Genomic DNA, 15,769 nt, shown 5'->3' with positions numbered 1-15,769 from the left:
ATCTATGAACCTACTGTCTTATTTAGCATGTTAAAATGCTAGCTACTCAAGTGAAGTGTCACAAAAACTACAAGTATTAAAGCCTTTTTTTTTTTATTTAATGCCTTTACATTTATGAGACAGGAAATGCTAAGCTTAAATTTACATTTTATTTTGAAATTGCCCTATTTAAAATGTTTCTAGACAATAAAATGCAGTTTGCCGCTATGCACAATGTGAATTTAAGAAACTAAAACTGGAAGGGAAAAAAAAAAAAAATTGGTTGTAACTTGTTCATTATAAAGTGAAATTTATTTAAAAAATTTCTAAATACACAACTTATTCTATAGACTTTTCAATAGGGCAATCCTAAAACATTCAATAGCTGCAGCCCTAAATTCAATCTTCCTGTTATGTTGATGTATTTTTATTGTTTCAGATTCCAGGGTTTAACTTGCAAAATAATTGCGCACCTGAAAATTAGTGTTTTGCTCCTCAAATGAAGCCACTGATTAGCTCCTCGAAGAAAATATTATTTCGCGCCTTGTATGTACATGTGTTTGTATGTTTGTTTGTATATCTCCTAACCTATAATGCCATTTGGGTCACCATTAGATTTTCAAAATCATTCCACCCTAGTTTTGATACTTACCACCCTAGTGCCCTTATTTTTCTCTTACAAATAACGCGGCCAGCAGCCTATCGTCCCCTTCCACAGTGCGATACCCAATTGCTACATAACAAACAGGTGGCATGAGCCACACTTCCTCATTGTAACAAGACACTGTTAGATAGCCATTGATCCAGAATCTGCAGTATTAGACACCACAATCTCCACTTTACAGCAGCACTCAGTTCTCTCGCTTCTCTTTCCTTTTGCATACAATACAGCATACTACAGGAGACGTTATCCAGATTCCTGTTTATTCACCACTCTTGTTTCGTAATCGTGTCCTCTCTTAACTTGTTTGTAGGTAGAAAAGAAGCTTTTAAAGCCTAAGACCCATTCATAAAGTATTGTCACATGCTGTTCCTCTTCCTGCAACATCCCCATGAATATGTGCCTGTGTCTGCGTTCCCTGTGTTTTTCCCCCACACACCTGCTATGGCGGTCTCCTCCAGAGCACTGCGACCTTGAGGCTCCTGTTACCCTAAACGCACACAGTCAAAAGCCTCACTTCCTCTTTCTCTGTCTACCTTGACTCCACAGACGCCACATGATGTGTTATGCTCACATGCCTTCTGTCTTCGGGGGCTCCTAACTCAACTTTAGGGCCACTGTGAATACCAAATGGCGCGCAGTTTTGAGAGGCTCAAAGGCTGCTCACCGTTGAGGTGTTGAGTGCGTGTTGCCGGTGCTCATTTGGTGTGTGTGTGTGTGTTTGTTTGTTTTGCAGACACTACCCCAGAGTAAACTACACTTGCGTGGCTGACACCCCAGAGAACCTCCGTCTCAAACAGCAGAGCAAGACGCAGAGCCAAGTGAGGCTGGGTCCACCTCCAGCTGTGGAGAACACATACAGTCACACTCAGTACACGCAAAAATTCAACAGGGGGGAGGTGGCATGCTTAAAGTGAAAAGCCCCACTTGAGTTAACCCTCAAAAGACTGCTTTCCAATCGGCGTGCTGAAGGCTGCCACAGTCCGTAAAACTGATTCTCAACGCCGACGTCATGTCCTTAAATCAAACGCTTCAGCCTGGCTTCACGGATTAGTCTTCAACTGCCATATTTACACAGCTTATGTCCACATGTTTGAGCCGCGCGATTGCCATTTTAATAGTGATACTATGACCAGTCTTTCCGTCTTGACTGAAATATCCATCTGGGTCATGTGTTGCAATAAACGGGAGTTGAAATGACCCAGCAAATTCTTGCTCCCGCTTTGGCTGTCTGCTGAACATATCAAATCGAAAGGGGCTTATGAAAGAGCTGTTTTTGTTTTGTTTGTTTTATTTGAGTGTTTGTATCACACAGTGCAGATTACACTGCATGTAGGAGGGGGGATTTGGAGCATTGGGGTGAAGAGCACAATAGCTGACAGTCTGAGTGACAGATGGTGTTTTTATTTATGCATCCTCATTGCACACCAACAACAAGCGTAGAGTGAACCCTCACCATTCACAGAGTTTAGGGACCAAACCCTGTCACTGGCGCATGCCGCTGCTTTGCAACATGTTAAAATACAATTTCAAATATCAGTTCAGATTTAATTGCATGTATTGCAAACAATTTTCATCTTTCTGGACCTTTGGACCATCAGTTTGAAAAATGTACCAGACTTCTTGTCAGTGTTTGCCGCAGGGCTAGGTCCATATCCTCTGCGAATAACAGTAGTTCACTGTAAAACCATCCATTTTCTATACTGCTTGTTGTGGTAGGGTCCCACCTGTACTGCTCGTCAGTCAAATTTGCTTAAAGACGAACAAGCTTTCACATTCCTATTCACACCCATAGAAAATCTGCTTTGCAATTAACCTGTTTTTTTGTCATGTGTGAGGAATCTAGAATACCTGGAGAAAAACCCTGCCAACTAAGGGAAAGCATGCATTTGCAAGCTCTGACGACATTCAAACCCCAAACCTCAATGCTGTGAAACAAATACGCTAACACCTGAACACCGTGCTGCCCAGACAGACGAATCACTAAGAGCAATGTTTAGGGCACAGAACCAAGCCCATGTCAGTGCAGGACAATTGTGTGATGTACCACAGGGAACAGGAAGTTATATCACTATAAATACTCCTCAAATCTTAAACAGGAAGTTGAATGTTCCAAAAAAAATGCATGCAGTTTTGTTCAGATGAATAACTGTTTAAAATGCACTCAGAATTTCGCACCATTTATTCTTCAGTAATTCTTCAGAAAGAACAGAGTGAGTCATCCTGAGTGGAATAACTAGCTGAATAAAGCAGTTTGTTTGGGGACGCTCGTGCTTTGGCCACCATTGCTATGAGAACCTCATTGCTATGGAAGCTGTCACACCTCATTACGAGACTGTGCGAGGGAGAGAAATAAAGAACAGAGAGGGAGAGAGAAAAAGGAAGAAAGACAGCAGGGCATGATAGGAAGGGAGGGAGGAGCCTGGCTGAAAGAGGAAACGCAACATCCCCGGAACGGCAACGAAAGATCTCCCGGGTGAGGAGGAGATTCATACAGACACAGTGAAATATGAATGAAGGCACACAAAGGGATGGCGGGAGGGGGCGGGGAAGGAAAGCAGCAATGTGATTGGAAGAGAGCAGCAGTTAGAGACATTAAAAACAAGGATGACGAGTAAATGAATCTTCATGGCTCATCGTGGCGGCATGCAGGAAACGATGAATCACAACACAACATGGAGGAAGTATGAAGGGATTTGTCCTAGTGACATTTCCATGCATTAGTTAAAAACCCCTCAAATGTAACCTGCCGAGTCATTAATGCACGCATGACAATGCCTCTCCTCGTACCCATATATGGTTTGCACCTTTGTCTGTCACTCCCTCTGGAACAGGAAGTGCGCGCCACCACAGATGACGAAGCAGAACACTGTGCCCAGCGTTTGTCACATGCTCACTGATTTATAATTTGGTTTCACTCCATTCATCCCGAAGTTCTATGAGAAAGTCACTGCATTGAAATCAAATTTGCTTAGTGAGAAGCATCGCACGACTTGTTCAAAAAGTTTACAGGTTTGAAAAAGAATACAGAATGTAGGTCAGCGGCTATGAATAATTTCATTCCACTTCTGTGTGTCTCAGCTCCCACCTACCAGCTAATGTTTAGTTTTTCTCTACTTAGGTTCTCTACAAAGAGGATTTTGAAAAGAATAAAGGGAAATCCTACACCGTGGTCACAGACACACCAGAGCTGCAGAGACTGAAGAAATCACAGGACCAAGTCAGCAACGTAAGTTTCCATCAAGTAGTAGTCCCAACTCTCTCTTCAGGCAGTGTTTGATATTAAAGTCTCTGGAGAGTGAAAATGAATGTCTCTAAATTTGACACGACAGATAAGTGTTAATAACAACCCTGTCTAATTTGAATAGTTAATAAAAAAAAAAAAATGCACTTTGTCAGCAAGACTTCAAAATGATGAAAAGTCGAGCCATTCTCTTCACCTTCAAACACTGGTGTGGTCTGAATTAGGGCTGCACAATATATCGAAAAAATATCGATATCGCGATATTGGCCCTTGCAATATGCATATCGCAAAGGCATGCAATAAGTTTTAGATGGAATTTTATGCTTTTTATATGAATTTGACCAGTCAGATGCTAACTAAAATATGTATCGCCATTCAACAGTTGAAAATTATCAAGACATAATTACAATTAATTAACTTAGATTACATTAAGGTTACTTATTTTGCCACATAAAAAATGTTTTTCTTTCATTAGGTAATAAAAATGTAATTTCTTTCGGTACATGTTAAATATCGCAATAATATCGATATCGCTATGTTCAGCAAGTATATCGGATATCGCATGATTTTCCAATATCGTGCAGCCCTAGTCTGAATGCACTGAAACCACACCTGCTCAACTGTCAAATCAAATACTAGTTACTCTTCCACATTTCAATAATGAGACACTCTAAAGTGGACACGCCAGCCTGAAGCCAGTCCAGATGGTGGTCTTCAAGATGGACTTTAAAAATAAAAATAAAATAAAATAAATCTTCCCTCCCCACTTTTCCTACTTGTCATGTATGTACTCAAAGCTGACAATGAGGCACTCTAAAGTGACCACACAGCACGTATGCTCCAGTCTATATGTTGGCTGTCAAGGCAGGCTGTTGCTTTCTTGCCTCCTAATGCTTTCACCTTTCCCACCGTGTCATGCACTCGCTCACACACGATGAGGCGCACTAAGGTTGCGACACAGACGAAAGCCCTGGCTCTCATGCTGGCTTTATATTCAGGCTGTTTTCTTTCAGTTTGTCCCATTGTTTTCCCCTCCTCATGATTTTACCTTTCTAACTGTGACATGCACGCACTCACTGATGACAACGGGGAGTTCCAAAGTGGCCTCGTCAGCAACAATCTGGAAGGAAAGATGCATTTTCAGGTTGGCATAGTGAGCAAGCGTAGCACGTTGCAATTAAATAGAAACAAGGCAATCGAGTTCTTATAGTGAGAGAGGTGCGACTCATGCACTAGGCCCAATTTTACCCACACACCCAAAAAAAAAAAAAACCTGAAGTTGTGGAATAACATTTCAAAAATATAAAACTGACGCACAATTCCAGACTCTTGTTCTTTCGCTTATTGAAAGCAGTTGTAATCAAATCTTGATGGGGCAAACCCAACTTTGGGGACAGGAACAGGTTGATGCACAAATCTGGGTAAGGGTACAGAAATATTTTTGCTGCTTTTGAAGGTTCCAATGAGCACATCTGTAAATGGAAGATGCACGTTTTTATATCCCGCCCCCGTAAAGAGGTTTCTGGTTGCCTTTGGGAAAAATGACTACCGCCGCCGATGGTAGGGAGGGGAATTTCTTCTTGTGCATGCGCTGAAGGTACGTAATAGTCGGGGTCTGTGCAGTGTATATTTACGTTATTTTTCTACCTGGCGTATCGACGTCTGGGCCGACGCCACATGGGGTAGGCGTCGGTCACATTTGGCAGACATCAGATTGGTGTATCTAGGCCTTAAGGGAGCAAATTCTCCGGTCTGATGAGGAGCAAAGGCTGGGGCAAAGGTTTGCTGACTCTACAGTCATTGATTTCCTGTCAAAATTCCTCCGTTATACACTTTAAAAGAAAGCAGGTTGGTAAACTTCTGATTATGGTAGGTGGGAGCTAACAGCAGTGAAAAGTGCTGTATGTGCCCCACTAAATAGTAGCTTGAACTATTAATATAGGAAATTGTATACATTTTTAAGGGTGGGACATCCATGACTTACACATTTTTTCTATTTTGCATTGGGACTTGGTCGCTAATGACTGTGAATAGTGAAGTTTCACTGTAGTGCTTTTTCATCAGTGAGTTGTTTTTTTTTCTGCTCTGTCCCACATCTCGAGTCATTAATTAGCCTGCAAATAAGAGCAGTGAAGTTGAAAGTCGCACACCGCTTCATCTCACGTTCCCCACCCTGCCTCGCCACCCACTATTCCCACGGGAATCACACACACTTGGCAGGGCGTAATGACACAGGAACAAGGTACACGACACGTCACGGAAATGCCGCAGCAGGGGAACGAGCTGAGATTGAGGCGTCACATCTGCTTGCAATCACTCCCAGCTTGTCATAATGACAAACTCTGCCATCTTGTGTCCCGCTTCTTTTATTGTCTTGCCTTCCCACCATTGAGGAGCACAGGCCACTTCCTGTAAATGGCAGACATCTGTTCAGACTGCTCTTCAAAAAACAAAACCCAAATCATCTCCCTCTCATATACACTCACAGCAGCAGCAGCAGCATGTTGCACTTGAGAGCATTGTTCTCTCCGTCACTTGGCCCGCTGTCCTCGCCACTGCAAATGGACTCCTCGCCACCGCCGCCGCTGCCGAGCACAGTGGACCCTTTGATGGTGTCTGCGAGCCTGGCCGTAAATCTTGACCCGGGAGTGCTGTGAGTCTGTTGACACGCCTCTATTCATGAAGGGCAAGTTTCATCAGTTGGCCTAGTCGTCCCTCCCCACCCACCACCCCCTTTTTAATTTTTTTATTTTTTTCCCTTCCTTTCCCCACCTGCTTGGGCCGATGTGTCAGCAGTGGTTGCTAGGCAGTGGCGCACGCCCGGTTTCCTGCATTTCGAGATGTCACATCCTGTCAGTCTGGAGGTTGGAGGTGTTACTGCACTGGTGATGGTCCCCACACCCATCACAATCATCAGTGTGGTGCGAGAGGGAGACCCCTGGTGGTTATGAAGTAAACTGCATTGCCAATGTGCTGTGGTGAACCTTCAGGAAATCAAAGTAAAATTTGTTAATAATAGATCTAGTGGTGTATAATTGCCAGCAGTTGGTCCAGTAGCCACAAATTATTTTTTGGAATTTTTGTTTTATGGGGGGCTGGGAGTTCTCAAATGGAAATTAATGATAGACTGTTTTTTTGTTTGTTTGTTTTTTTTTTTCAAGGCCAATACCGATTTGGGGTGGGAACCTCTGGGTACGTCACGATACGATATGCAATACAAGGCTCACGATAATGATTATCTCACGATGTGAAGATCCACGATAATCTACAGTAAAACTACTCAAGACTTTTTTTTTTTTTTAAATGAGGAAAAAAACAATTTTGTACCATCACTGAAACACATTAAAATTCTTCACAGTGAGTACGTTCGTGTGTGTGTGTCTCTATATATATATATATATATATATATATATATATATAAATTCGTGCTGTCAAAGTTAAAGCGTTAACTAATTAATTAATCACAAAAAATTATCACAATCATTGAATTACCACAGATTAATCACACTATTAATATTAACCGCAGATGATCCTTTTTAGCCGACAGTGGATCGTTACGTTAAAGGTAGCTGTTGGAGTTTGAGCAATAAACATAACTACATGCATTAAAGTAAAATATTGAATAAATGTTTACATATGCAGTAGGTCATTTTTTCCCATTTTAAATTATGCAAATAATTAATTGATTAGAAAAAGCAGGATGACTGAGTGCAGTGGATATAATTTTTTGAAGATGTCCTCATAACATTAAATGTTGAAAAAATTAACATAACAACGCTTCAAATTTAGCGGGCAAAAAATGTTGGGAAAAAAATCATTTTTAAGTCAATGATTAATCATGATTAATCAATATTCTAAGATGTGATTAATCTGATTAAAAAATGTAATCGTTCGACAGCTCTAATATATATGTATATAATTTTTTTTTTTTAAACATACAAATGTCTTAACAGAGACAACATTGTGTGAACAAATTTCTTTTTTCTTTTTTTTTTTTTTTATAAACACTATTGTCATGCAACATGTCAGTCAGTCACATAGTCATTTGGTTCCTTTTATAAACTGTGACACAATTTTTTTGTGTACCATTGCAAAAATAAGTACTTAAATAAAATTACTTAAATATTAAATCCAATTAAATCAATGTTAATATTCCTCAGGAATTGTGTGCTTCAAAAAGTTGAAACAAAGTGTTTTAAAACTTTAAAACTGAAGATATAAAACACATTTTTCACAGAAACGTATGTAAAACTGAGTCAGTTGCTGGACAGATAAATGTCTTACACAAGTAAAAGTAAGCTCATGAGTCTTCTTCACCTGAAGACTTCCGTACATTTACCTGCCACACTTATGAGGCGCTCCCCCTACTTGCCTGCCAAGTAATTGCTCAGTAAGTAATGAACAATGAAGCTGTTATAGTGGCTGTATATTAACTACAAATATTGATACTTGGCATAGGCATATCGATGATCTATTGTGAGACAAAGTATCACGATTTATCGCGATATCCATATATCGTCACACCCGTAATACCGATACCGATTAGTAGTCAAGGAGTTTGATATCTCAGGCCGATATTAATTTACAGTAAAACAGAAAAGAGAGAAGTATTTTTCTTTTAATTTTCAAAATATAAAGAGCTGAGAAATACCAGCTTTATCGCCCTTCAAATTCGCAAAAAGGCCAATGGCATTACTTATCAAAATACCAAATATCTGCACAGATAATCAGCCTGGCCGAGAATCGGTGTATCCCTAGTGGAAATTAGCAAATTGGTAACAGTTGACTAATGGTTGTTTGTTTTTCCCCCATTGTGTCATCAGTTCAAGTACCATGAGGAGTTTGAGAAGAGCAAGAGTTCGCATGTCCAGGAGGATTTCGAGAGGAGCAAGACTCAGCATCATCAGCCAGGCAACCCTGCCTCAGGTACTGCTGCTACAAAAACGGCCGCAATTCACCGTAACAAATATCGCAGCTCTCTCCCATTTGACAGCTAACGGCCATTTTGTCTCGCTTGTGTTTTTGACAGCACCTTACCAGCCCCCGGCCGCCCCTCAGGGCTACCACTACAATCCTGCCCCTGAGCCCGTGCGCCCGGCGGCTGCCGCGCCACCTCCAAGCGCAGGGGTACGCCCTCCATCAAACATGGTCCTAACTTAATAAGCAATCAGGATCTTAAAACAAACTGCATTTTGTGGTGGCGCTTGAGGAATGATGATCAATAACATTGATTTTTACTCGCACCGAGTCGTCCGTAAACGTCACGAGCGTGTTTGTTGGTCCGTAGAAGCGGTACCGGGCGGTGTACGACTACGCCGCTGCTGATGAAGACGAGGTCTCCTTCATGGACGGCGATGTGATCGTGGACGTGCAGCAGATCGACGAGGGTTGGATGTACGGCCGCGTGGAGCGCACCAATCAGCAGGGGATGCTACCCGCCAACTACGTGGAGGCCATCTGAGAGGGAGTGGGAAAAAAAAAAGAAGAGGTAGAGGAAGGGAGGGAAAAGGAGTTTAAAAAGAAAAAAGAAAAAAAAGCCCAGTGCCATTTCATCTTTAATGCCGCTTCTCTTGATTTGCCCCCCCTTGCCTAGCCCTTTTCTCGCTAACCTCAAGCCTTCTCCTGTCTTAACTTTTTCCTGTCTGTGTGTGCTGATGTTCGTCTGTTTGGGCATCACTCATCCTCCTCCACTCTTCGTCGCGTTCCGGAAGCCAGCTCCATCCTGGCTATAGCACTTAACGTTCCCCTCAGAGCAACATGAGGCAAAATACGAGGAAAAATCTTTGGAAAATCCCCCATGAGTCATTGTGCGCAGATGTTATTTTGTTTATTTGCGTGCGTGTTTCCTCCGCAAGACTGGAAGACGAGTTTTAATCTCAAATCACTCGAACACTTGTACATTCCTTTGATCTCTGAACCCTCGGATCAGCCAGCTGTCCGTCCTAACAGAGTGTTTGTCTTAATATATTTATAGACCCGATGTGATACACTGCATTGTGGGTAATGTTGTTCAACTGGAATCCGGAGCACCTGCTGTTGTCGTTTTTGTTTTTTTGTTTGTTTGTTTTTCTTGGTCTCGAGCTTACACAAAAGGGATCGGGGATAAGTTTGGGAACGTCCAACCCACACAAATATATATATATATATATATATATATATATATATATATATATATATATATAATGGCAATTTTTGACATATGTTTCTTGTGATGCGATGTCCTTCCCTCCCCCATTTACAAATTTTGCGTACACAGCCCAACTCTGTATTTTTGTTTTTAAAACTTTTATTCCGCCGCTTCAACAACATTCCAATCTTTATTTTTCTTTAAGATGTGAATGCATGACATCCTTGACTTATTACCAACCCACTTCTAGCTCGTGCTCATGTTTCTTTTTTTTTTTCCATTGTTGTGATTGTAAATTGCTAATTTTGAACAGGAAAATTTGTCAAGTGTATTAAATGAATAAAAGCAACGCAATTTATGAAAGTGGAGGAGTTTATATAAAATGTAAACAAAAAAAGAGAGGTAGTGGGAGTTGGATCAGGAAGCAGTGGTGGAGTGAGCGAAATGCTATCGGCTAATATCAACGGTGTGCCCGAAAACCAACCAACTATAGTTGGTTGGTTGGTAGTTGCGACGACCATTCCTCTATGTAAATAATCTCTGACAACGAGACGTAATTGATTGGGGGTACAGTTTTCTGGCATTGCTCTCACGACATAGCTAGTTGACAATTGTACAATTGTGTATCATAATAGACGTCATGATGCGTCAGGAATTTTTTTTTTTTTTTTTTTTACTATGTGTATAATGGTGGCTGAGGGAATCGTTGGAGGTCTTAATTTTGTTGTCAAATACATTCAGATGTTCAGAAATTTTAGAGCACACTTGCCTTCAGGCCAGGATGGAAACTTGTTCGACCATAAGCCACAGCAGATCACGTTTAATGGGTTGGTAGATCAATAAATTAGGTTATCATAGATCAACAATCAATAATATGAATTTTGTCCCTAAAAATGTTAGGTTTCATTGGCCAGCTAGTCAGTCCGCCAAGCTAGCGTAGCACGACGACTACTATTAAATTAATATCAACTTTGTCCACAAAAATGTGTCACTAGTGACTAGTAAGATGTCAGCTAGTGGTTAAGCGATTGCTAAGTCAGTCTGTCAAGTTAGAATAGCACTACGACAAACATAAACATGAACTTTGTCCCCAAAAACGAGTACTAGTAACATGTCAGCTAGTCTGTGAAGCTAGCATAGCACTACAACAACCGTTAATACAAACTTGGTGCTCTATTGTCGCTAGTAACCAGTAAGGAGTTAGCTAGCATTTGAGAGGTTGGCAAGTCAGTCTGTCAAGCTAGTGTATCACTATGACGGCAACTTTTATCTGTTTCCAAAACTACTTTCCCATTCTCAAAACATGCACTGAGACTGGGGAATTAGTGTCATTGCGAAAAAGTAGATCGTCATTTTTGTTACCTTAATTATCAGACATTGCTGATGGCTGACGCTACTGCTGAAAGTCAGTTTTAAAAGTACCGTGTACGCTTCCTTCCTCAAGCAAGCGCATGAATTGTCGCACACAACAGTTTCTGTGTTGTAACTAATTACCTGGTAGCTAGCTCCAGACTCGCCAATCAGTACAATGACCATTTCTCTGTGTACCGGTACTTATTTTCTGATCAAGCTCTTCCCTTGCTCCCAAGAAAAGCGTTGCATTGTCTTTATTTTATTATTTTTTTAATTGAATATGCATTGGATACATTTTTTATGAATTAAAATTTCCAATATACGTGCCAACAAAGAACGCCACCTCCCTCAGGTGTGGGTATGCATCGTCAAGTACAAAAGTTTTTGTTACCTAAAATGTGTAACATGTCAAGCTTGTTTTTTTTTTTTTTTTTTATTGGTTGGTAGCTCAGTGAGCGAGTGTAGCACAATGAAGACCATTTCTCTGCATCTGTCATCTCCAAAACTATTCTGTCGTTCTCAAAATAGCGTTGGGGTAATGTAACATATAATGGATGTCGTACTGCTAACCCCCCAACACACATTTTACTGACATAAGTGACTCATTTTGGGCATGGTTGACAGTAAATGAAGTTAACCAATGGGCACAACAGTCCCCCCCCCCCCACACACACACACACACAACTCGTTATTAGTAACTAACTGATAACCTGTGGGCTATTCGAGCCATCCGTCAAGCTAGCGTAACACTTCGACAACAGCTGTTTTTGCGTGTACTTCATCTCCGTCATACTGTATTCCGTCTTATGCAACACACTGCGACGGAGGGCGTGTTTATAAATGGGTCTGAGGGAATAATAGGATTTTTTGGTTTTGATTTATTTGGGATGTTAACACATTTTTGAAGTCTTAGAAATGGTTATGCTGTTTTAGAGTGAAATTGTCTGGTATTGTTGACAGCAATTTAACCATCGGACACAGCAATTTCTGCCGTCAAAAGGTGTTACCAGTAACAGTTGTGTAGACAAGTGTTTGACTGGTTGTTTGATTTGTCTGTCAAGCTACTTACATCATCTCTGAAACTATTTGTCATTCTCAAACAACACACTTGGACTGGGGACATGTTTACAATCGCAAAAGGAATCATGGGAGTTGTTTTTAAAATGTTTGCTCCGTCTAGTTCAACTGTTGACAGCTTGCCGTTTTGGATGGAATCAGATGTCACTCCTGAGTCGTGATTCAATTTTTTTTTTTTTTTGTCCCTCTTCCGCTCTCTTTTTTTCCCGTCCTCCCCTCTACCAAGCCTTCACTGTCTGTGCTTCTGACCCGCCATTCCGTGCTTCTCGTCATTCCCTCTTGTATGTACACAGCATAATAGGAATCTCGTAATCCCGCAGGTGGAAGCTTGCAGACCAGTTTTGTGCATCTCCATCTTGTTTTATTAAATATAATTTTGTTATGATTTTTTTTAAAATGGAATAAAGATAGCATATGCATATTGACACATAAAAATAAAAATAAAAAAAAGTACATGACATTGTCAGATGTTAGGACCTGATATCATCTCGTGTCAGAGCACTTCAAACTGTACTTAATAATTCTGCAGATTCAATAAAAGTCATTTTTCTCAGACTGTTTGACTCACTTTTCCACTCTGCAAATTTCATTGAGGCACAATTTGGGCAAAAAGAATAGAGTACGTTTGGGCTTCTGGCTGCATTAGACACCTGTTGTATTGACCACCAAACTATTCGTTACAGACTGAGCTGGATGAGAGTTTCAGCATCAAGTCACAGGTGATGGATGGAATGTCACATGACTATCAATACAATGCTTTACATAGCTCTTTTGATGTATTTGAAGTAGATATTCGTGGAAATTGCTGGGTTCTGCCGCAATGTTGCACTCAAAGGGAATCGAGGGATCATCCTCAGCTTGATCTGCTCTGTTCATTCAACCTTGGCATTACTCACCATTGGTCAGAAATGGCTACAAACTACTACTACTAAAAAGAAGGTGAGTATTGTTATTCCTGACGCTTTGTTGAGTGAAAATCCCCTGCCAAAACACTAAATCTGAAGAAAGCTTCTGAAAAGAAAATGAAGTTAGAGCTTCATATGACTGACTACATTCTGGCGTGAAGGGACGATACCACGGGGACTAAGAATTAAGAAATTTCCATTGTTTGGCGCAGATGATGAATTCAAGAACAAGTTGGAAGCCATTTTGAACCAAGTGCTCTCTATAGATACTGATACTGATACTGATACTACACTCCTAATTGAGGAGGCAAAGAAACAAATTTTAAATGCAAAAGGAAAACTTTATCTCAATCATATTTACCAAAATGAGACGTAATATTTTTGTGAAAAAACGTCTATTCACTTCTACAAATGATGGTATATGAATCTTGCTTCTGCCCTTAACACTCTCATGTAAAGTATTCCAGAGTTGTTTACCGTTGTTTTTCTTTTGCGGTATGGAACTTATATAATGTGTTTTCTTTTTACCGTTGAGGTTAGTCACTTTATTTCTCTCAGTAAAGTAAGAGTTCCACTTCTCGGGATATCCAGCTGTTCTCAACATCCGTTTCCTTTTTCAAGGTCTCTATGTGCCATTTTCTGTCTGAGTTCCTCATCAATCCGTGGGACCTCATTGGCTTCCACTGTAAACTTTTTAAATTGTGCTTATCAGCTACTGGGAGAAATGAATCAATGAATAGCTCAACAGCTATATCAATATCTTCTGTAGCCAACACATGATCATAATCTATTATTCTTTCAAACCACCCAAAATTAATAGGAAAAGACGATTTCATACATTTGAAAGTAGAACAATTAGGTTTGATTCAATGAACTTGCATCTTTCAAATTAAAACCGATTTTCCATCCCTACGAATTAGGATCCAGAAGCAACACAGTCGCCTCAAATTTTGAGTTCCGTATATAAAAGTGATGATTAAATCATTGCTTCAAAGATTACCGTGACTTTTCATACAGGCTCATAGATGTAGTGAGAAAATGACTGAGGATGATGCGCTTTGGCGACCCCTAACGGGACAAGCCAAAAGGAAAAGGGTTTTCTTCTATGGGAAAAATAAGAATGTATGTCTCTTTACTGCCACCTGCCGTAGTTGCTTGAAACGACACCACAGTCGTGTCCTGTATTCTACTAGTAGTCATCATACAAACAGCAAAGCGAACAATAATACCTGATAATTTAACAGCAAAACGCGGGGTATTAAATGAACATTCGTCGAAACGGATTCAAAAGCTTTCTAAATCCAGTAATTCAAAACTATTGTGACAATTTCCCCGAACTTGTTTTGCCAGGTGTCGACTTTAAAAGTCTAAAATATTCACTTAAACTGAGCGAAACGAAATGAGACATATGCACGATAATTACACACACTTTATAGATAAATTGTAATAGTGTCTTTAACATTTTATCATAAATTAGCTCATTTCAGCGCTTAAATCCTTAAAGAATACAGTCGGCTTTGCGGTTCAGTTCTTTCCCCATTTCCGAGGTCTTCCGATTGTAGCCGAAGTCATACACCCAGTTGCATTCGCTTCTCGCTGACCAATTTGTCGTCATCGCAATCATGGTGGACATTATGGTCTTGATGTTCTTCGCCATCATGGGCCTCGTCTTCCTGTCGTACATCATCTACATGCTGTGAGGATGATGGCGATTCCGTGGAGGAGAACGACGAAACGGAAAAAGAAGAGGAGGAGGCGCCTTTGCTTTGCATCCCTGCAGCCTCCATCACGGACGAGAGTGAGGATGCGTTTAGTGACATTACGAAAATAGTAATACAATTATATTTGCCGAATGTACCCTTAAAACATTGAGTTGTATTTTTATCGTGTAGAAAACACGATTTGTGACTATATGTAATGTTTTTTTGTTTTTTTGTTTTTTATTTCCAAATAAATGTTGTCAGGTGACGTGTGAAGTGATTGGGCCTCATCTGTTTCAGGGAGGACAACCAGTGGCTGGACCATGAAAGTGTCTCCATGCAGAAGCTAACAGATGGACTCCCACGAATGATTGAATTAGTCCATCATGTTTTTTTGTGGCGAATCAGCGCAATACGGGTTACAAGCATCTCAGTGGAGCATTCACTGTGGTTTAAAACTTGTTATTGGTATTTGTTTTTAGCTGTACACGAATGAAGACTATTACCTTTGCTTTTGTTGTCATACTCGTATTGATTATAGGCTTTGTGCTTAATAAAGATGATTGCTTATAATGAAAACATAGATGTGGTGCATGGGGCGCCCTTGACTACCGTTGCACTCCATTATTGAAAGTCCTTGTGTTGTAAAACGTGTGGTGATGTGAATTGAGGAGTATGGACAAGTGCTGTTGTATAGGCAAGGGAGCAAAGACTTGTATAATT

The 15,769-nt window shown here is 40.5% G+C and overlaps 1 protein-coding gene across 1 annotated transcript in view; it reads left to right on the top strand.

Annotated features, from left to right (window-relative positions):
* LOC144001008 (LIM and SH3 domain protein 1-like) overlaps positions 1 to 12,996 on the top strand; it is a 42,522-nt gene extending 29,526 nt beyond the window's left edge. Inside the window, exons 3-7 of the mRNA XM_077494909.1 lie at positions 1,377 to 1,461; positions 3,762 to 3,869; positions 8,708 to 8,810; positions 8,914 to 9,011; positions 9,172 to 12,996. Of these exons, the coding sequence (XP_077351035.1) occupies positions 1,377 to 1,461; positions 3,762 to 3,869; positions 8,708 to 8,810; positions 8,914 to 9,011; positions 9,172 to 9,345 (568 nt within the window). The 3' untranslated portion in view covers positions 9,346 to 12,996. The remainder of the gene's footprint in view (positions 1 to 1,376; positions 1,462 to 3,761; positions 3,870 to 8,707; positions 8,811 to 8,913; positions 9,012 to 9,171) is intronic.
* Positions 12,997 to 15,769: the final 2,773 nt, after the last annotated feature.

Source organism: Festucalex cinctus, chromosome 1 (assembly GCF_051991245.1).
Source record: "Festucalex cinctus isolate MCC-2025b chromosome 1, RoL_Fcin_1.0, whole genome shotgun sequence".
Lineage (NCBI taxonomy): Eukaryota > Metazoa > Chordata > Actinopteri > Syngnathiformes > Syngnathidae > Festucalex > Festucalex cinctus.
This window is presented reverse-complemented; position numbering and strand designations above follow the sequence as displayed.